This window comes from Sabethes cyaneus, chromosome 3 (assembly GCF_943734655.1).
Source record: "Sabethes cyaneus chromosome 3, idSabCyanKW18_F2, whole genome shotgun sequence".
NCBI classification, from domain to species: Eukaryota; Metazoa; Arthropoda; class Insecta; order Diptera; family Culicidae; genus Sabethes; species Sabethes cyaneus.
In genome coordinates, this window is record NC_071355.1 from 107483676 (window position 1) to 107505599 (window position 21924).

General features: G+C 37.5%; 1 protein-coding gene and 1 pseudogene across 1 annotated transcript; one reads left to right on the forward strand and one right to left on the reverse strand.

Annotated features, from left to right (window-relative positions):
• Positions 1-3050: 3050 nt before the first annotated feature.
• On the reverse strand, positions 3051-11704 carry LOC128739984 (ATP-dependent zinc metalloprotease YME1L-like; annotated as a pseudogene).
• Positions 11705-20332: 8628 nt separating this feature from the next.
• Positions 20333-21924, forward strand: LOC128743676 (uncharacterized). The gene is made up of 3 exons (XM_053840298.1): positions 20333-20400; positions 20466-20814; positions 20873-21924. Exons 2-3 carry the CDS (start codon positions 20475-20477, stop codon positions 21325-21327), a joined length of 795 nt encoding a protein of 264 aa, XP_053696273.1. The 5' UTR covers positions 20333-20400; positions 20466-20474; the 3' UTR covers positions 21328-21924.

The following is a 21924-nucleotide window of genomic DNA, read 5'->3' on the forward strand; positions in this document are numbered from 1 at the left end:
AAAGAGAACAAGGAAAGGTGGCCAAATATTTTTTGGTTTATATGTGCAATTGTTACTGATGCTTTAGCAACTAAAAATACATAAAAAAAACGTCTTTTAACCTTTTACATTCAAAAATATGTATTATATAAATCCATTGAATATCATAAGTATAAAAATATGTGTAAATAGTAACACAATTTAAGAAGTACGGAAAGGGGTTGCAAATATCTAAACAATAAAAATTAATCTATTTGTATGGCAGCTCTGGACAAAAGCACATCCTCCAATATTTGGCGAAGTCAGCATTGGGCGATAATGTATCGATATAACTGGTATCGATATTCGTGGACGAAATCTCGATATAGTTTTTTTTCGAAATAGTTAATTTCGGCATGCATATAACAGCTTTGTAAATGTTAACACGTTATACGGAGTGTTAAAAATAAATGTAAAATGCAGATCGTCACGTGATGCGAGCAATTTTGCTGATTATGCTTTCAGCTGAGTATACGTATCGATATGTGAAAAATATCGATATTCAAATAACGAAAATTCGTCAGCTTCGCTCAATACAGAATTATTTTGACAGCTTGCTATGAACTTTCCGAGAATGAAAAGATTTCTTGCAATGCACAATATTCAGGAGTATTTAGTTGCTTGTTTGTTATAAAAAACTATGCAAAATAGAACTACAAATAGTTGTCAAAATTTTCGCACGTATATCACCTCCACTTTGGTACATATATGTTTTTATATGGCGTGAAACATAACTTATTCGTTCAGATATTGTGCTTCCCGAGAAAATATTTCGTTTTTCAGCTTTATCCAGCTTTTTGCGCACTATAATCACAGAGAACAGATTACCAGGTAATTGACAAAAAGTGTGTAAAAGTTTTTCATGTAATCTACGAGTAATCCTTCAATAGAGCACCCCTCGAGCAGTAAGTGGCAAACTAAATCTTGATGTCGCTGCCGTCGCTGCTATGTAACTCCAGCACAAAGAAATATTGATAAAGGTACATGAATATTTTTTGATGCGTTTGGTAAACTATTTCTGGAGGGCGCTACCGACAGATTTTACACACAAAAAATGGTGTAAGCACGTGTAAATTTTCTTTATTGCCCTTTGCATTAAAAGTTGATTTTGAACACACTTGTTCAGTCACACATTTTGTAGGTGAGAAAAGTTGCCAAAATTTCGTGGGAAAAACCCATGAATTTTGGTTGATTCCTATTTGAATTCTAATGCTTACGTAGAGTTGTTATCGACGCTAAGAATAATATAAAAATAGTTACTAAATACATAATTCCGCACATAATTCATAACTTGAACAAATACGCAGCATATATAAAATAAATGAAAAATTAAATACTATTTGCTTTTCCTACAACTGGTATTGGCGCCACTGCTAAATCAAATGTCAGCTCAGATGGGAGAGTTGTAATGATGGGAAATGCCAATCAAAATCTATAACGATTATTGATAAAGTTTTTTATCGTTAATAATTACTAACGATAATATTTGTTTGTTTATTTGTTTATTTGTAAAAATCAACTGACATGGATGGTCTTATTGAATATTTCTGGTCGGTTTATAAAAAGCTAACATTAGACAATTTTTGAGCGAACTTATGTGATGGTTCATTAAATTCAAATAAACTTTCCACAATAGAAAAAGTCCGGATGCAGGCAGTTATTGGCTCATAGGATCCAAAGGTGGTCCGATGGAATCTCGGTTGCAATAGCTCGGTTGAGCGCAGGGCACGTTGCGATGCACGAAAGTTGATGAGAGACAGGATGCTCGGTGACTCGATTTCGCCATTTAAGATCTTTGCAACACACACTGCTTGCTGAACTTTCCTACGCTGTTCAAGTGTCTGAAGACCCAATAAACGGCAACGATCGACGTACGGTGGTAGATTGATTGGGTCGCGCCATGGTAGGTCTCTCAACGCAAGCCTCAAGAAACGTTTTTGCACTCTTTCGATACGCAAATTCCACGACAACTGATGGGGGCACCATACCAAGCAAGCATTTTCAATCAACGGGCGAACTAATGAACAGTATAATATGATAGTATAATCAAAAATACGTAAGAAATAAAACAAAAATGTTAAAATAATAACAAGCCAAGAAGAAGGTTTCACTTTAAACCTTCCAATTTTCGATATTCTTCCCTGATGATAAAGTTTGATGATATTATCGATATAAGATTACTAGCGATATTATCAGTAGCACACTTTTCATCACATCAGTTTTGAAGGTTGCACTTTATAACTGTGCAGTCCAATTGAGTGCACGGAAATAAAATTGCACGTTGCTATAAAGTGTTTTGCACATGAATCCGCCCTACTAGCCAAACCATATAGAATACATGTGCAAAACACTTCGTTCTTGTTCATCGTGCACTACTTCATTTTTAATAGCAAAACACTTTCGATCAACGTGCTTTCACGTAGACATGAAGGGTTTACATCATGAATCTTGAATTAATTTTTATTGAATGTTAGGAGTTTTGCAATTGAGTTTGAAATAAGAATCATACGATATTCTAACATGCTTTCACATAAACGTGAAGTGTAGAGAATAGAGATCATGAATCTTGAATGAATTTTTGTTAAATGTTAGATGTTTTGCATTTGAGTTTCAAATAAGAATCATACGATATTCAATCGGATTCATATAATGTAATTGGCCTACATTAAAAATATCAATTCGGCAACAACTTTTCAAAAAGGCCAATCTGCAAAATGTTAACAAACCGAGTGAGGATTTCTTTCCCCATGCTAGTAGAAAATAACGCTCACTCGGTTTGTTTACATTTTGCAGATTGGCCCTTTTGAAAAGTTGGTCACTTTTCACAAGCACATTATAGACACCATGGTTGCTTTATTATCGAAACAAGAAACAAATCTATAACTGTGCTGCTGCAGCAACAGATTTGATTTTATAAATAATTATAGATGTACCTCACGGTTTACTAGTCTAAATAAGCAAGTATGCTGCTTATAACTAACAATTTGTCGTGGACGCCACGTACAGATACAAACTTCAACGTTCAGACTTCATTACATAATTTTTTTTGCCTTGATGTCCTCGGCGTCGAGTAATTCGTACTTAAGCAGCGTTTCTGCCAGTGCCTTGGTTTTTTTAGCATGCTGCTTCAAAATGGATTTGCTCGTTTAAAAATGTCGTTAAGAATTTTCTTTATCTCAACATCCACGTCTTCTATCGTCGATGGCGAGAGCATATCCGACGGTGCACCGAATCCCTTCGACGATTCGATCGTACGCAAACCTACCTTGTCGGACATGCTCCATTCGCGTACCATGTGCGAAGCAATGGATGTCGCCTGTTTCAGATCACTGCTTGTTCCTGTAAGTAATATCATAAACCAGAATAAATGGTTAAAAATGTGGTATTTTAGTAATAATGCAAAAATACGTGCCGGAAGTAATTTTGTCTGCTCCGAAAATCAATTCCTCAGCTGCTCTGCCACCCACCATGTGTTGTTATTTGGTGACATTTGGTGACAAGACACGACCGCATATATAGATGACGCAGGACTACGTAAGTCTCTTTGTAGTGATAGTAGCATGTGTTCATGCTTGTAATCATTCGATTCTTCATGTATACATGCTATATGCAACATATGTACATGCTATTATGGTTACTATATATATAGTTCTATAATATACATGCTACATGCGTTGTATGTAACATTTCCGGAGTGATTCGCGAAAAGGGCGCAACTTACGAGGTGTAAACAATGAGGAATATCACTGTGATAATTTGCCAGTACATTTTCAAGTCTTAATTTAAATAAAAGTTACAAAAATCAAGTTTAAAGACATAAATTGGTGTAGAATAAATCAATCCTATAATGTCACAACAATACTGCATAAAATTTGTGCATTCAAGCTCAAAATCTAAGTTTTATAGTTGAACCCCTTGGAATGAGCCTCCAAGCATTTTGACAAGGAGATTCACCCAGTCCTGTTACGCCTTGTTTTGATTTTTTTATTTAGTTTCGCCTGTTTACAATGCGCCTGTGTTTTGAAAACAACGCAGTTTCGCTCTTTACTATCGCCTGTTTACAAAACGATTTGCAAATAAGCCTGTCACTTCATAACAATGCAAGAGGCTAAACTGCAAATTGTCTTCTGTTTTGATTAAACACTTCTATCGCCCATCACTAAAAACTTGTTTTAAATAATTCTAACGATTAAAACAGAAGAAAGGATTCTTGCCAAGGATATTATCAGTCTTTTAAGGCTGATGGTGTAATAAAACGATTTGTTTACAATTTGCCAGTTAAGCCCTAATCGCGAATCACTCCGGATTTATCAAAGTAGTAACATTGCATACGTTCATTTCTCAAAAGTTTGTGCATTTGAAAACAATTTAACAAAATCAATAACACAAACTATTGCTTTCCTGCTACACTCAAAATATTCTGCCGCATATAAACACAATCCGCCAAGAAATACACATAGAAATTATACGGATATGAATAGTATGTGCAATTCTACACATAAAAAATATACGCATATGATGTAGTATGTGCAAAAGTTTCGCGTACCCATAAATTATAATTGTGTGGCATATAAAGTTCATTGACCAGGCACATTGCAAAAATCTATGTGTGGGACACATAGAAACTATACGAAAAGTTTTCTCAGTGTACCTTACTGAAATTAAAGATTGTTTTTATTATCCTTGGTTTCCCACGTTGAAAGGATTTTACCAATTCAATCCTATTTTATCAACAGCACATCTTTTCACTACACTTCTAATGAAACGGCAAGCATGCGTATTCATAAAAAGTCGTATTATAACCGAACACTACAGCTGTAGCACATTTTTCCAACACAGATATCAAATTCGCCAAGGTTTAACCGTCTCGCAGTAAAGAATTTGCGATCTGTTGGGACAACGAACTTGTGTCATTTTTTCTAGCACACTTCTCTAACACAGACATCAAATTGGACTAGGTTTAAAAGCGTTCGTAAGAAATCTGTTGGCACAAGGGGGCTTTGTCACGCTCTCTGACGTACTTCCCAAGCAAGGACATCAAAATGGTCTAGGTTGAACCGTGGTGTAAAGAAATATTGTTGAAATGAGGGAACTTTGTCACTTGTTTTGGCTTACTTCCCAAGCACAGACATCAAATTGGTATAGGTTTAGATCATCGTAAAGAATTTTCCAACCAATCACGAAGCGAGAATTCTGGTAAAACATAGGTTCATTATTTTCAATTTTTCAATAGTTCAACATCAAGAATCCATACTTTTCTTCATTTGGGTCAATTCTTAGAAGATTTTCCAATCGATTGGTGTAAGAATATTGAAAATCGATCGGAAAACCGCTGAGCTATTAGCGCTCAAAACCTTTCATTTTTCGTGACGCTCGCATTTTTCGATTTTTTGGAATGACACCCTATCTCAAAACTTGCCGTAAGACGTAATCCTACGTCAAAACAACTTCCACGCCATCGATGGCAGCTCTGAAAAAATAACCACTCTCGTCTATACTTCAAAAAATCAATAAATACAAGCTAGTACTTACCGTAGTGCAGCTTGATAAACCATATTTTCAATATCGGCCCCGGTGAAGCCCGTCGTTCCTCTCGCCAGTTGGACTATACGTTAATTTCCTTGCTCAAAATTTTATTTACATAGTAGGTGAGAATTTCCTTTCGACCAATATAGTCCGGGGTAGGCACAACCACTTCAACATCAAACCGGCCTGGTCTTAGCAAAGCCTGATCCAGATCATCCCGCTGATTGGTTACCCCCAGCACGATAACTCCTTCGTTTTGTTGAAATCCATCCATTTCCGACAGCAATTGATTGATGGTCTGATTTGCGTTCGGATGCAAGACTGGGTTAATTCGCTTTGCCCCGCTAGAATCGATTTCATCAATGAAAATTGTGCAAGGTGCACGTTCCTTCGCTGCTTCTGTATTTTAAATTAAACGAGAGATCTAATATTTTCGAATCATTCACATGCAACAAAGCACTGAATGAATCTCGCACTCGTCTGGCCTCCTGACCGACCAGTACCTCATCGAATTCGGGCCTGGCAGCGTGGAAAAATGGAACGCCCGCTTCACCGGCCACTGTCTAGTTAGCATTGTTTTGCCGGTACCGGGTGGTCCCACCAGCAGTACGCCCTTTGGTAGCTTTCCGCCGAGGTTGCAAAATTTGTCGGGATTCTTAAGAAACTCAACTACCTCCTACAGCTCCTGTTTTGCTTCGTCGCAACCCTTCACATCCTCGAAGGTAACCGAGATGTATTCGGGATACACCTCGACCTGGTTACCGATTTCTATTCTACCGAAAAGGGTAAATGCGTTTGCCAAAAATTAACATCACCGGTTGAGCCTTGAACCAACAAAAAAAAGCGTAGCAGACATCAGACCTGAAGACGAACTCGTTGGTCGAGACAAACAAGCTGATGAAAATTCCGATGAACACGATGATGACAAGCAGCTGCTGGTGAACTTTGAGATATCGCATCGCTTTTCCCGACCGATTGACGTGATCCGGATGTATGGCAGTTAGATAACCCTCAGCGAAAGCGACCTTCAAGCATTGTCATTGTTCCTCCGCTATCGACGGATCGTTACCCTCGTTTAAAAGCTTATTGAATGGTTCAGTATACTGCTGAGGGAGTTTGAGCATAAAATGGAACGAGATCATATTTATGGAAGATTTGCGGTGCAACCGGAGTAGCTAAAACGAAATCCTGCTGCGCCAAGGGAGTTTCCTTTCCATGCTTGGTAGATGAATGATTTTCATGCTGCTTTCTGAAAGCGATATTCGTGATAAAGTTTATTTATTATTAACATACTTCACTCGGTTTCTGATACTTACGATGCTGGTCAATACTTATCGAACAAAAAATCTGTTCTGCATGCAACAATTTTGTTTAATCACCAAAGCGAATAGCGAACACACATAATTTCGTTTGTTCGCTATAGATCATTACACGGGAGCTCCTAACCACACTCAGTGTTGCCACATGTACAGATTTATCTGTAAAAGTACAGATTTTTCCGATTTTTTTGGTACAGATTCTGTACGGTACAGATTACAGATTTTTGTCATAAAGTATGGCGCCGGCTGAATTTGACATTCAGAACCGGTTCATCTTCTTCGTTTTTCGCTCTACTCTCTATATGTCAGAACAAGTGACAAGAGATGACACGCGCTGCTCGTTGCAGTTTCCGATTCTATAGGTAAGGAAATTAGAAATTCATATCTGCAAACTTCAGTTTTTGTTCGTATAGCCACACTAAACAAATCAAACAATCGGCATCTATAACTAATCACAAAAATGTTTGTTTTGTTTAGTGTGATACATTAATAACCAGACCTTTTTTCAGAAAATTGTTTCCAGTACCGGTGTTCTTTTGTGCGCTATTTATGCGCTTTATGTGTGTGTGCTTATGATAATGTAAATAAAAAGCTAGAAAAATAAATATAAATTTGGTTTAACGTAATTTGTATGATGACATTCTATCTTTAATAATGAAAAATAATACAAAAAAGGAAAATCAGCCGAACCGGTTCCTGCACCGGTTCTGTTCGAAATGACCGGCAGAAATCGAACAGAACTCGGACAGAAAAATCAAAACAAAACCGTTAGGCGAAATTTCTGCCCGAAACGGTTGTTGCATTTCTGCTAGTTTTCACGGGTGACGGCGGCCAGAAATCCGGCAGAATGCCTGGCAGAAAAAGTTTTTCGCTGCCAGATTTTTGTTCGATTTCTGCCGGACGCGCCTAAGCGGGTTCATGATTATGTGCAAGATCACTTGAAGCGAAAGTGAATTATTTTAGAATCTAATGAGAAACGTTCTTGGAATCATGGTGCAGTGCTATTTCAAAATCCATATGCCGAAACACTTTAATAGAGCGTGCATTTTGGTTTCAGTGTGTGAAGAGCGCAATAATAATCGCAATATGATTTCGTTAGAGTGACTTAGAGTGACTATATACAGAGTGGCGACAAGTCATCCTAAATGTATGCAATGCGTTTTTTTCAAGGCTTTTCTTTCTCTTTCCTGCATACGCGTTGAATAGGTCGTCTGCTCGATTGGAATGACACTGACAGATAATTATCATTCCAATTTTGACATTGTCGCCACTCTGTATATAGTCACTCTAGAGTGACTATATACAGAGTGGCGACAAGTCATCCCAAATGTATGCAATGCGGTTTTTCCAAGGTTTTCTTTCTCTTTCCTGCATACGCGTTGGATAGGTCGTCTGCTCGATTGGAATGACACTGACAGATAATTATCATTCCAATTTTGACATTGTCGCCACTCTGTATTGCGGTTATTTACATAAATTTTCATCCTGTTGCGGCGGTAACCCGCATCGTCAATCACCGCAACGAGAACAAGGAAAGGTGGCCAAATATTTTTTGGTTTATATGTGCAATTGTTACTGGTGCTTTAGCAACTAAAACTACATAAAAAAAACGTCTTTTAGCCTCTTACATTCAAAAATATGTATTATATAAATTCATTGAATATCATAAGTATAAAAATATGTGTAAATAGTAACAAAATTTAAAAAGGGCGGAATGGGGTTGCAAATATCTAAACAATAGAAATTGATCTATTTGTATGGCAGCTCTGGACAAAAGCACATCCTTCAATATGGGGCGATAATGTATTGATTAGAGTGACTATATACAGAGTGGCGACAAGTCATCCCAAATGTATGCAATGCGGTTTTTCCAAGGTTTTTCTTTCTCTTTCCTGCATACGCGTTGGATAGGTCGTCTGCTCGATTGGAATGACACTGACAGATAATTATCATTCCAATTTTGACATTGTCGCCACTCTGTATATAGTCATTCTAGTATTGATATAACTGGTATCGATATTCGTGGACGAAATCTCGATAGTTTTTTTTTCGAATAACAGCTTTGTAAATTCAAAATACTTGAAAATTCAATAATGACGTTCATTGCTTATGGGGGAGAGGGGTGTGTCAATTTTGTGACAGGTTGTGACAAAGGGGGAGAGGGGGTCTAGGCAAATGTGACATCCGTCGAAAAAAATTGCCTCGAAAAAAAGGCAGCAAAAATATGTTTCTCAGTCATTCATTATTCATTGATTTATTTCGTTTTTCGAACTTATTGTTCCAGCTGACGGCGCTTGAAAGTCAGGCACAATTTGTCAATGTTAACAAGATAGACCACGCGTTACATTGAAGGATCAATTTACACATCAATTTCAGTTCATTTGCAATCAAAGTTTCTAGCTTTTTACTAAATATTGGATAGAAAAGTACAATGAACTCTAAAAGCTATCGTCACGATGTAGTGAAACCTGCTTCGCCGACGCAGATTGAAGCTTGTTTTGAAGCGGAGCCGTGATACTTCAATTGAAACCAAAGCTTCATTTCTTCATTGATTTGTAACAATTTGCAATTGAATGTTGTTAGAGCCCTTGTTCGCAGTTATTATTTTTTATTAATTGTTATTTTCTTTTTTTTTTAATCTTAAATTAACTCTTAAAAGTTTAAGCTATTTTTGTAAACCACTTTTTACTTTAAACACGCTTTTCATTTTTATTTTGAGTTTGTGTGACGTCCAACGGTGGGGGGTGGGGGGGGGGGTTGAGTTTTGTGACACTATCGGACAGAGGGGGGAGGGGGGTCTAAAAAAGCAGAAATTTGGTGGACGTCATACTTTAATCGTCCCTAAAATGCAGATCGTCACGTGATGCGAGCAATTTTGCTGATTATGCTTCAGCTGAGTATACGCATCGATTAGAGTGACTATATACAGAGTGGCGACAAGTCATCCCAAATGTATGCAATGCGGTTTTTCCAAGGTTTTGCTTTCTCTTTCCTGCATACGCGTTGGGTAGGTCGTCTGCTCGATTGGAATGACACTGACAGATAATTATCATTCCAATTTTGACATTGTCGCCACTCTGTATATAGTCACTCTAGCATCGATATGTGAAAAATATCGATATTCAATTAACGAAAATTCGTCAGCTTCGCTCAATCCAGCTTTTTACGCGCTATAATGATGGCCGCTATAAATTGTGTTCGTAATATGCGAACAATCTTTTTGACAACTCTGCATACATCAAATCTGACACTCTTCTCTTGCAACACTACCGTGCTCTTTCTTTCGTTTACGTCAAAGAAGGAAAGCAAAACTGTGCGAAATGTAAACAAAACTATTGCCTTCCTTCTTTTGCGTAAACGAAAGAAAGAGCAACACTGCCGTACAGGAGAAGAGTGCCCAGTTTTGATGTATGCAGAGTTGTCAAAAAGATTGTTCACATATTACGAACACAATTTAAAGCGTCCGCCATTATAGCGCGTAAAAAGCTGGATAAACTTTCCGAGAATGAAAAGATTTCTTGCAAAGCACAATATTGTCATTTGCAAGGAAAATTGTACCATCCAAAGTGCGGTATCGCTCATAAAAGTGCTATTTTGCATTAAATCGTTTCGGTATCTTCGGCGCACTTTTTCGTTATATTCCAAGTAATAAGTGCGCCGAAGAGACCGAAACGATTTAATGCAAAATAGCACTTTTATGAGCGATATCGCACTTTGAATGGTACAATTTTCCTTGCAATTGACAATATATCGTCACTCTAGATTTCGTATCCAGCTTTTTACGCGCTATAATAGCGGACGCTATAAATTGTTTTCATAATATGCGAACAATCTTTTTGACTACTCTGCATCCATCAAAACTGGGCACTCTTCTCCTGTACTGCAGTGTTGCTCTTTCTTTCGTTTCCGCAAAAGAAGGAGAGCAATAGTTTTGTTTACATTTCGCACATTTTTGCTTTCCTTCTTTGGCGTAAACGAAAGAAAGAGCACGGTAGTGTTGCAAGAGAAGAGTGTCAGATGTCAAGAGCAACATTTCAATAGGGCCCAAGTGCAAAATGTAATCAAACTGGTTTTTTGGTTATATTTAAAGCTTTTTTAAGTATCTATAATAATACCAAATATCACAGTGATTTGAAAACTTTATGAATCTTAAAAAGCAAATTTAAAAAAGCCTTATGTGAAAACTGGCAACAAAGTTTTCATTTTGTGCTTTGGCCCTTCTGTATGAAAAAGCCTATCCAGCTTTTTACGCGCTATAATGGCGGCCGCTATAAATTGTGTTCGTAATTAGAGTGACTATCCAGTTTTTTACGCGCTATAATGGCGGACGCTATAAATTGTGTTCGTAATATGTGAACAATCTTTTTGACAACTCTGCATACATCAAAACTGGGCACTCTTCTCCTGTACGGCAGTGTTGCTCTTTCTTTCGTTTACGCAAAAGAAGGAAGACAATATAGTTTTGTTTACATTTCGCACATTTTTGCTTTCCTTCTTTGGCGTAAACGAAAGAAAGAGCACGGCAGTGTTGCAAGAGAAGAGTGCCAGATTTGATGTATGCAGAGTTGAAAAGATTGTTCGCATATTACGAACACAATTTATAGCGGCCATCATTATAGCGCGTAAAAAGCTGGATACAAATTTGAAAAAAAGTTTGTCACCCCCCGCCCCTTCAAAAGTTTTCGAAGTTTGAAGGGGCAAAAAAATAAAGTGCAATAATGTTGCATTCTTTAATGTTAAGCAGATTTTTGCAATTCAACGAGTTTACATCTCTAAATTACTCAATTCGTGCAAAGTTAAAGTAATTATCCCGTTAGTCTCGATCAACTATCCTACACCATCTTAGCTTTCTGATTCTTGCTATAGGTCACAGGTGACTATTGTGCTTAACCTTTAAATTCCGACACCGAAAATTGCGGTTCTTAGAATTAGACTTTTGGCTCCATTTACTTTAAATTTTGTTCCATTTTAATTCAACTTGCTTCAAACGAACCGAATTAGATTGAGGCATCAATCAACTAAACAATGTATTAGTGAAATTTGCTACCACTTTTGACGGCGATAATTGCTGTGGGATTATATTTTGCTGTCATAGGTAGTAGATAATATTAAAATAAAAATACAACAAATTATACACTCCGGAACATCAGCTTTCGGTGCATTCGGGATTCCAAATTGATCGTTTTATTCCGTAGTGTCCTAGTACCTACCCTAATTTTGGAGGTAAGGGACGAAAAACTTAAAGATACAATTTTTTACCATGCATTGGACGCAAGCAGAAAGGATGTCACTGAACTGTTCGAAACTTTTCTGACTATTGTCATGTTGTGATTATCATTGGGATCAACGGTGGCCCCGACCATTACATCAAATCAATCATGTTAAGTTATATTGCTTTTTAATTGAGCTTTATCTGCTTCTGCTTTAAAAATGGAGTTTTAGTATGGAAATGTATGAAAGTGGAATTTTAATTGGAATAACACTTTTATTGCTAGGTAGTCGAAACAGCTTATCTCTCTAAACATTTCAATGAATCGCAAAATCCTAGAGCTTTCGAAGAAAGATCTAAACATTTATACTGATCTTATAACAGGACATTGTCCAAACCGCTATCATCTGAAGCTTATGGGGAAACTGCAAGGTGATATATGTTGATTCTGTGGCACAGAAAAAAAGACTCGGAATATCTGTTATGCCGATGTCCGGCATTTTTCAATTAAAGATCAAGGTTCTTCGACAGAGGGCTGTTAAAAGCCCTGATATTTAAAAAACAACTCCCAGCGCAGTACTGCACTTCATCCGAAGTGCAGCACCGGACTGGACAAATGCTATTAGTCAAACAATGACAATCGCTTCTGATAGTGGTGGTGCGTTTGCATCCTTAATATATCAAAGATAAATACGTTATTGTTGAGAACCAGCATCAGCTGAGGAATGGGCTAATATTCATATGACTAAAAGGTTGACCAAGAATCAAGCGGTTTCAAACGTGAATGGTGTGAGAGATTTTTTTCTTAAAAAATGTCGGTAGCATAGCACATGCGTTCCAAGTAAAAAAGTTGTAGGGACCTAAATTGCCATTTTTACGAGAAGATTAGATTCCGATACTATTTCGTAGTTACCGAGTTCTGAACTAGTAAGTAACACAGATTTGGATTATTATCCAAATCCGAGTGACATGCAAGTAAAAAGCAAAATTCAAATGAAGGTTACACGTTTTTCGGTCTCTAAGGTGATCCTGTAGCACTCCACTATTTTCAAGTTGATTCATCTCTGCCAGACTACTTGCTTTATGTGCTTGGATCAAAAAATTTTGAAAGTTGTTTTGGTTTGAACTAAAATTTAAGTACTGTACAACTTTTTTGTATTAAATTTTTATTAATCTGGAAAAATAAACACTGGTTTCTTGTCCTTTGTTTAGTTATTGAAGGTTTGATGTTATTTTTTTCTTGCCCCCCCCCCGTTGAACAATATTTCGAGACCAGGACATAAACTTTTTTCCAAATTTGTATAATATTCAATATTCGAACAATCTTTTTGACAACTCTGCATACATCAAATCTGGCACTTTTCTCTTGCAACACTACCGTGCTCTACCTTTCGTTTACGCCAAAGAAGGAGAGCAGAAATGTGCGAAGTGTAAACCAGCGGGGTGGTGTGGCTGTCAAACTACATACATTGTACATGTCCCACTCCTTGGGTTTGGTACTTTTGGCACAGAGAACAGACTACCAGGTAATTGACAAAAAGTGTGTAAAAGGTTTTTATGTAATCTACGAGTAATCCTTCAATAGAGCACCCCTCGAGCAGTAAGTGGCAAACTAAATCTTGATGTCGCTGCCATCGCTGCTATGTAACTCCAGCACAAAGAAATATTGATAAAGGTACATGGATATTTTTTGATGCGTTTGGCAAACTATTTCTGGAGGGCGCTACCGACAGATTTTACACACAAAAAATCGATTACTTCCTTCGAGCCTGTTAATCTGTTCTCTGTGCTTTTGGTTCTAGTGCCTACTTAAAGGTTTATTCATTTTAAGACTATTGAAACTAATTAGAAAGCAGTTAAACACAGCAGGCCGCAGCCAATAATTTAACTAATTTTAGCTGTTATTTTCGGTATACTGGCTGGTTCCAAGTTGTCCAAGATGTTCAGTCCGCTAAATTTTGACAATTATACACCCCTGATGTAAACAAAACAATTGAAGATAGATTTAACAAAAGGGCGAATGTCGCAAGCGTAAACAAACCGAGTGAGGGTCGATTTTCCTATTCTGGTCCTGCAAAAAGTAACTCTCACTCGTTTCGTTTACATTTGCGACATTCGCCCTTTTGTTAATTCTATCTAGAATTGCTCTCCTTCTCTTGCGTAAACGAAAGAAAGAGCAACACTGCCGTACAGGAGAAGAGTGCCCATCAGTTTTGATGGATGCAGAGTTGTCAAAAAGATTGTTCGAATATAGACCAAATCATCATACCGTCAATTGACTGATACTGGCGCCCTTGTTTACGTTTTGGAAAATTTTCTTTTTCGCTTATAGCGAATGTAGCATGTGTTTTAACAGTTTACAGGCACAATGGCTTTTTAAATTTAGTCCTAATGCTGGGTAAACTCGGTTTAAACAACAAACTTGTCGTTTAAACAGGTGAAACTTTTTGGACTCTGCGGTCTGTTTGTAAACAAGGGCGCCAGTATCTGCCAGATGACGTCACCTTGATTTGGTCTATTGCGCTCTTCGCACTCAATAGACCAAATCATCACACCGTCAATTGACAGATACTGGCGCCCTTGTTTACATTTTGGAAAACTTTCCTTTCCGTTTATAGCGAATGTAGTGTGTGTTTTAACATTTTACAAGCATAATGGCTTTTTAATTTAGTCATAATGCTGTTTAAACTCGGTTTAAACAACAAACTTGCCGTTTAAACAGCTGAAACTTTTTTGGATTCTGCGGTCTGTTTGTAAACAAGGGCGCCAGTATCTGCCAGATGACGTCACCTTGATGTGGTCTATTGGACTGTAAAGTGCAACCTTCAAAACTGTGATGAAAAGTGTGCTACTGATAATATTGCTAGTAATCTTATATCGATAATACCATCAAACTTTATCGTCACGGAAAAGTATCGAAAATTGGAGGGTTTAAAATGAAATCTTCTTCTTGGCTTGTTATTATTTTAACATTTTTGTTCTATTTCTTACGTATTTTTGCTTATACTGTCATATAATCGTTATTAATTATTAACGATAAGAAAACTTTATCAATAATCGTTATAGATTTTGATCGGCATTTCCCATCATTACAACTCTTCCATCTGAGCTGACATTTGATTTAGCAGTGGCGCCAGTACCAGTTGTAGGAAAAGCAAATAGTATTTAATTTTGACGTAGGACTACGTCTTACGGCAAGTTTTGAGATAGGGTGTCATTCCAAAAAATTGAAAAATGCGAGCGTCACGAAAAATGAAAGGTTTTGAGCGCTAATAGCTCAGCGGTTTTCCGATCGATTTTCAATATTCTTACACCAATCGATCGGAAAATCTTCTAAGAATTGACCCAAATGAAGAAAAGTATGGATTCTTAATGTTGAACTATTGAAAAATTGAAAATAATGAACCCATGTTTTACCAGAATTCTCGCTTCGTGATTGGTTGGAAGATTCTTTACGATGATCTAAACCTATACCAATTTGATATCTGTGCTTGGGAAGTAAGCCAAAACAAGTGACAAAGTTTCCTCATTTCAACAAGATTTCTTAACACCGCGGTTAAACCTAGACCATTTTGATGTCCTTGCTTGGGAAGTAGGCCAGAGAGAGTAACAAAGCCCCCTCGTGTCAACAGATTTCTTACGAACGCGATTGAACCTAGTCCAATTTGATGTCTGTATTAGGTAAGTGTGCCAGAAAAAATGACAGATGTTCGTTGACCCAACAGATCGCAATGATGATGATGATAATGATGATGGTGATGATGATTTTTAAGTAAAAAAATTGATTTCAACATCGGAGGATTTATTTTTGTTTTGTTCGCCGACAAAAGGGATATAAGAAAGGAATTTTGTAGCTTTAGGAAGGTGAATCAATGCTTGTCTAGTTGGAATCATTATGTAGCATAAAAACTATAACATTTGGATTTAAAATAATTCAGTGAAAAAAAAAATTTTTTTTTCACCCTGATAATCGAGTCTAAAAACCCGGATAATCGAATCCCCGTATAATCGAGTCCGGCCTGTACGACTCTGTATGAATACACATGCTTGCCGTTTCATTAGAAGTGTAGTGAAAAGATGTGCTGTTGATAAAATAGGATTGAATTGGTAAAATCCCTTCAACGTGGGAAACCATGGATAATAAAAACAATCTTTAATTTCAGTAAGGTAGCAGGAAAGCAATAGTTTGTGTTCTTGATTTTGTTAAATTGTTTTCAAATGCACAATCTTTTGAGAATTGAAGATATGCAATGTTACTACTATGATAAATGTTACATACAGCGCATGTAGCATGTATATATGTGGCATATAGCATCTATACATGAAGAATCGAATGATTACAAGCATGAATACATGCCACTATCACCACTATACAAAGAGACTCACATAGTCCTGCGTCACCTATATATGCGGTCGTGTCTTACTGGTGTAAACAACCCCTCTGATTTTTTCATTTATTTCATATATGCTGCATATTTGTTCAAATTATTAATTATGCGCGGAATTATGTATTTAGAAACTATTTTTATATTATTCGTAGCATCGATAACAACTCTACGTAAGCATTAGAATTCAAATAGGAATCAACCAAGATTCATGGGTTTTTACCACGAAATTTTGGCAACTTTTCTCACCTACAAAATGTGTGACTGAACAAGTGTGCTCAAAATCCAACTTTCAATGCAAAGGGCAATATTGTCAATTGCAAGGAAAATTTTACCACCCAAAGTGCGATATCGCTAATAAAAGTGCTATTTTGCATTAAATCGTTTCGGTATGTTCGGCGCACTTATTGCTTGGAAGATAACGAAAAAGTGCGCCGAAGATACCGAAACGATTTAATGCAAAATAGCACTTTTATGAACGATATCGCACTTTGGATGGTACAATTTTCCTTGCAATTGACAATATTACAAACACAATTTATAGCGTCCGCCATTATAGCGCGTAAAAAGCTGGATATCCCGCTTGGGCGCGTCCGGCAGAAATCGAACAAAAATCTGGCAACGAAAAACTTTTTCTGCCAGACATTCAGCCGGATTTCTGGCCGCCGTCACCCGTGAAAACTAGCAGAAATGACACATTCGATTCGGGCACAAATTTCGCCTTATGGTTTTCTGCTGAATTTCTGCCAGAGGTTTCGAATAAAAACCGGCTTTGTACCGATTCAGCTTTCCCTCCTTTTTTGGAGGGTACCAGCAGCGGATTGTAGCAGCAAGAAGCGTGCAACAAACAGGTTAACAATTAAATTATACCTGCTTTGTCATGGTCCATATTATTCTCTTACCTTTTGCAAACTGCAAAACTGATAAACACGGTCCTGCTAGGCAGCCATGTTTTTGCGGTCAACATCTAACCATTTGCGTAAATGAAACAGCATGACAGCGCTATACGTTCTGTTCGTTTCACTCTGCAAAGCCGGTATGCTGGCAGAATATGGGTAGTATTTTCAAATCTCAGCCAGATTTTTGCAAATAATACCTAGAGTGACTGTATACAGAGTGGCGCCAAGTCATCCCAAATGTATGCAATGCGGTTTATCGCAAGGTTTTCTTTCTCTTTCCTGCATACGCGTTGGATAGGTTGTCTGCTCGATTGGAATGACACTGACAGATAATTATCATTCCAATTTTGACATTGTCGCCACTCTGTATCCAGCTTTTTACGCGCTATAATGGCGGACGCTATAAATTGTGTTCGTAATATGTGAACAATCTTTTTGACAACTCTGCATACATCAAAACTGGGCACTCTTCTCCTGTACGGCAGTGTTGCTCTTTCTTTCGTTTACGCAAAAGAAGGAAGGCAATAGTTTTGTTTACATTTCGCACAGTTTTGCTTTCCTTCTTTGACGTAAACGAAAGAAAGAGCACGGTAGTGTTGCAAGAGAAGAGTGTCAGATTTGATGTATGCAGAGTTGTCAAAAAGATTGTTCGCATATTACGAACACAATTTATAGCGGCCATCATTATAGCGCGTAAAAAGCTGGATATAGTCACTCTAATAATACCCACGCCGGCAGTAGATGTTGGCTACGGTCAAACACATTGAGTAGGGATAAGGTTGCCAGTCCCTTGCTGATAAACCACTTTTCTCCTGCCTCAAAGTGTCACATTTGACATAAAGAGAATCGAGCGAAAAATGAAGACTGGTTCTGTTCGATTTCTGCCAGGCATCCGACTTTTTTGTAAGCTGGTTATGGCTTGTCGCCACTCTATCCAGCTTTTTACGCGCTATAATGGCGGACGCTATAAATTGTATTCGTAATATTCGAACAATCTTTTTGACAACTCTGCATCCATCAAAACTGGGCACTCTTCTCCTGTACGGCAGTGTTGCTCTTTTTTTCGTTTACGCAAAAGAAGGAGAGCAATAGTTTTGTTTACATTTCGCACATTTTTGCTCTCCGTTTTTCGCGTAAACGAAAGAAAGAGCACGGTAGGTTTGCAAGAGAAAAGTGCCAGATTTGATGTATGCAGAGTTGTCAAAAAGATTGTTCGCATATTACGAACACAATTTATAGCGGCACCATTATAGCGCGTAAAAAGCTGGATATATCCAGCTTTTTACGAGCCAAAATGGCGGACGTGTTCGTAATATTTGAACGGCATCTTTGACATGTCACTAATACATCGCACGTCTTGTTTCCGCGCGTTCACGGTAAAACTAAAGGAATGTACGAAAAGAAAACGTGCGATGTATTAGGGAAATGTCAAAAATGCTGTTAAAATATTACGAACACGTCCGCCATTATGGCTCGTAAAAAGCTGGATAGTCACTATTTATAATATCAATCCAGCTTTTTACGCGCTATAATGGTGCCGCTATAAATTGTGTTCGTAATATGCGAACAATCTTTTTGACAACTCTGCATACATCAAATCTGGCACTTTTCTCTTGCAAACCTACCGTGCTCTTTCTTTCGTTTACGCGAAAAACGGAGAGCAAAAATGTGCGAAATGTAAACAAAACTATTGCTCTCCTTCTTTTGCGTAAACGAAAAAAAGAGCAACACTGCCGTACAGGAGAAGAGTGCCCAGTTTTGATGGATGCAGAGTTGTCAAAAAGATTGTTCGAATATTACGAACACAATTTATAGCGTCCGCCATTATAGCGCGTAAAAAGCTGGATACATAACATCAGATTGTGACCTGAGAGAGAGTCGCGGAGACGGTCTTCTTTTTCTTATGCTTTGGCTGTTCTTCTTCTTCCTATTACGTTTGCTTTCATTTTCGGGCAAATAAATGAAACTTGTGCGTGAACATCTCATTGGACGTGTGAAGTGTGCATTTTATAATAACATATTTTGGTGTTAATTGTCGCACGGGCATTTCAGTTTTTGCAAAAATGTTAATTTACAATTGAGACAAACAAGACTAATTCAATTCCGAATGTGTTTTTCACAAAAACACCGGCAGAAAACTTATGAGAATTAACAATACTTTTCCATTTTGGGACAACGATAACGACTGGCTGCATTTGACAGATCGTACTGGCTGCATTTGACGTTAGAATATTTCCTCTTCGCGAATCTCTCTCAGATTGTGACGCATCACAGCACAGTTGTGACAATTAGAGTGACTATATACAGAGTGGAGACAATGTCAAAATTGGAATGATAATTATCTGTCAGTGTCATTCCAATCGAGCAGACGACCAATCCAACGCGTATGCAGGAAAGAGAAAGAAAATAAGCATTGCTAGAGTAGAGTGACTATATACAGAGTGGCGACAAGTCATCCAATGTATGCAATGCGGTTTTTCCAAGGTTTTTCTTTCTCTTTCCTGCATAGGGTAAACAACTTGATTTGGACCCCTACATGAATTGGACCCTTTCAACATATTTATCTACATTACTACGTAGCAGTTCCAAATTTGGTTGGTTTGACACCATGATAATATTCTTTGGTTTATTTTCTAAGCCTGAATATCTTTGGATCATTTTAAATTACTTTATTTAGCTAAAAATTACAATTATAAAGTGTAATACCATATACCGCTTACAATCCGACGTAGGTGAAGAGGAAACGGTCTTTTGCAACACGTTTTCAATTTGGTTTTAATAACTGAATTTAATGAATTTGTATTGATGAAATCAGGTAGACTTGTTTTATACATGATTTTGAAGTTTTCTTCTCAAGACCATAAACCATAAAAATAAAAGTGTCCAAATTGTATCGTAAAAATGTTCTTACCATCAGATTTTGGACACCCCTGTATTTGGATTTTGACAGCAGTTTGTTTCCTTATAATAAGATTCAGTGGAAAAGTAAAATTGGATATACCCGTGAATCGTCAATACTATTTATTCGTTTTCTGATTAAATTGGTAAGCATTTTGAGCTAAAAGAACATTTATAATAATTTATTATTTAAAATATCTTGTTTATCAAGGAATCCGTCATGCAAAATACAACAAAACCATGTAGAGTGGCCCGCTCGGAGGAAGCAATTAATGAGTGCTTGCAAGAAATCAGAAACGGTGTGGCAATTAAAACAGCATGTCGCCGGTTCGGTATTCCCAGATCGACGATCAAGTTTCGGCTGAGTAATCAATACAAACACCAATTAAGACCTGGAGCTGCTCCAGCACTTGATCATGCCGACGAACTTGAGCTTGTTGAATGGGTGAAGAAAATGGCTCGAAAGGGATACCCTGTCACTAAATACCGTATTATGAATCGTGTGACTCTCTATCTTAAAGAGCATCCGGAGAAAAATCGATTTAAGAAAGGAAAGCCAAGTACATAAAACTGATTAGATTTATATTCTGTTCTAGACATTTATTCTCATTATTTTAGGTGACCAATGGTTTCGCTCTTTTTTGAACCGTCACAGATCTGAACTGTCTGTACGGAAACCGGAAAGCGTTGCAAAAGCCAGTGCGAACGTAACCGAATCCGACATTAGGAAGTGGTTTAAGGAGGTTTCCGGAATTCTTCATGAAGAAGAGATAAACGACATTCTTTCAGATCCAAGAAGAATCCTCAACGGTGATGAAGCTTGCTTTTACTTGGATCCGAGCATTGATAAAGTCCTCGCTAGACGAGGTGAGCGGAATGTCTACAAAATTGACCATGGACCAGCCAAGAAAAACATTACTGTTATGTTTACATGCTCTGCTGATGGTGTTATGTTTCCTCCCATGGTGGTGTTGCCGTACAAAAAGATTCCTTTGGAAGTTACCAAAAGTGTGCCAGCCGAATGGGGATTAGGTAAAACAGATAGCGGATGGATGAATAAGGAATGTTTTTGACGTAGGACTACGTCTTACGGCAAGTTTTGAGATAGGGTGTCATTCCAAAAAATCGAAAAATGCGAGCGTCACGAAAAATGAAAGGTTTTGAGCGCTAATAGCTCAGCGGTTTTCCAATCGATTTTCAATATTCTTACACCGATCGATTGGAAAATCTTCTAAGAATTGGCCCAAATGAAGAAAAGTATGGATTCTTGATGTTGAACTATTGAAAAATTGAAAATAATGAACCTATGTTTTACCAGAATTCTCGCTTCGTGATTGGTTGGAAGATTCTTTAGGATGATCTAAACCTATACCAATTTGATATCTGTGCTTGGGAAGTAAGCCAAAACAAGTGACAAAGTCTCCTCATTTCAATAAGATTTCTTAACACCGCGGTTAAACTTAGACCATTTTGATGTCCTTGCTTCCCAGTAAACCATTTGGTTTGTATATCTCGATTGCAACTGAGGTATACGAAATCATATCTGAACGAAAAAGTTATATTTCACGCCATATAAGAGCATGTATGTACCAAAGTGGAGGCGATATACGTGCGAAAATTTTGACAACTATTTGTAATTCTATTTTGCGCAGTTTTTATAACACTCAACT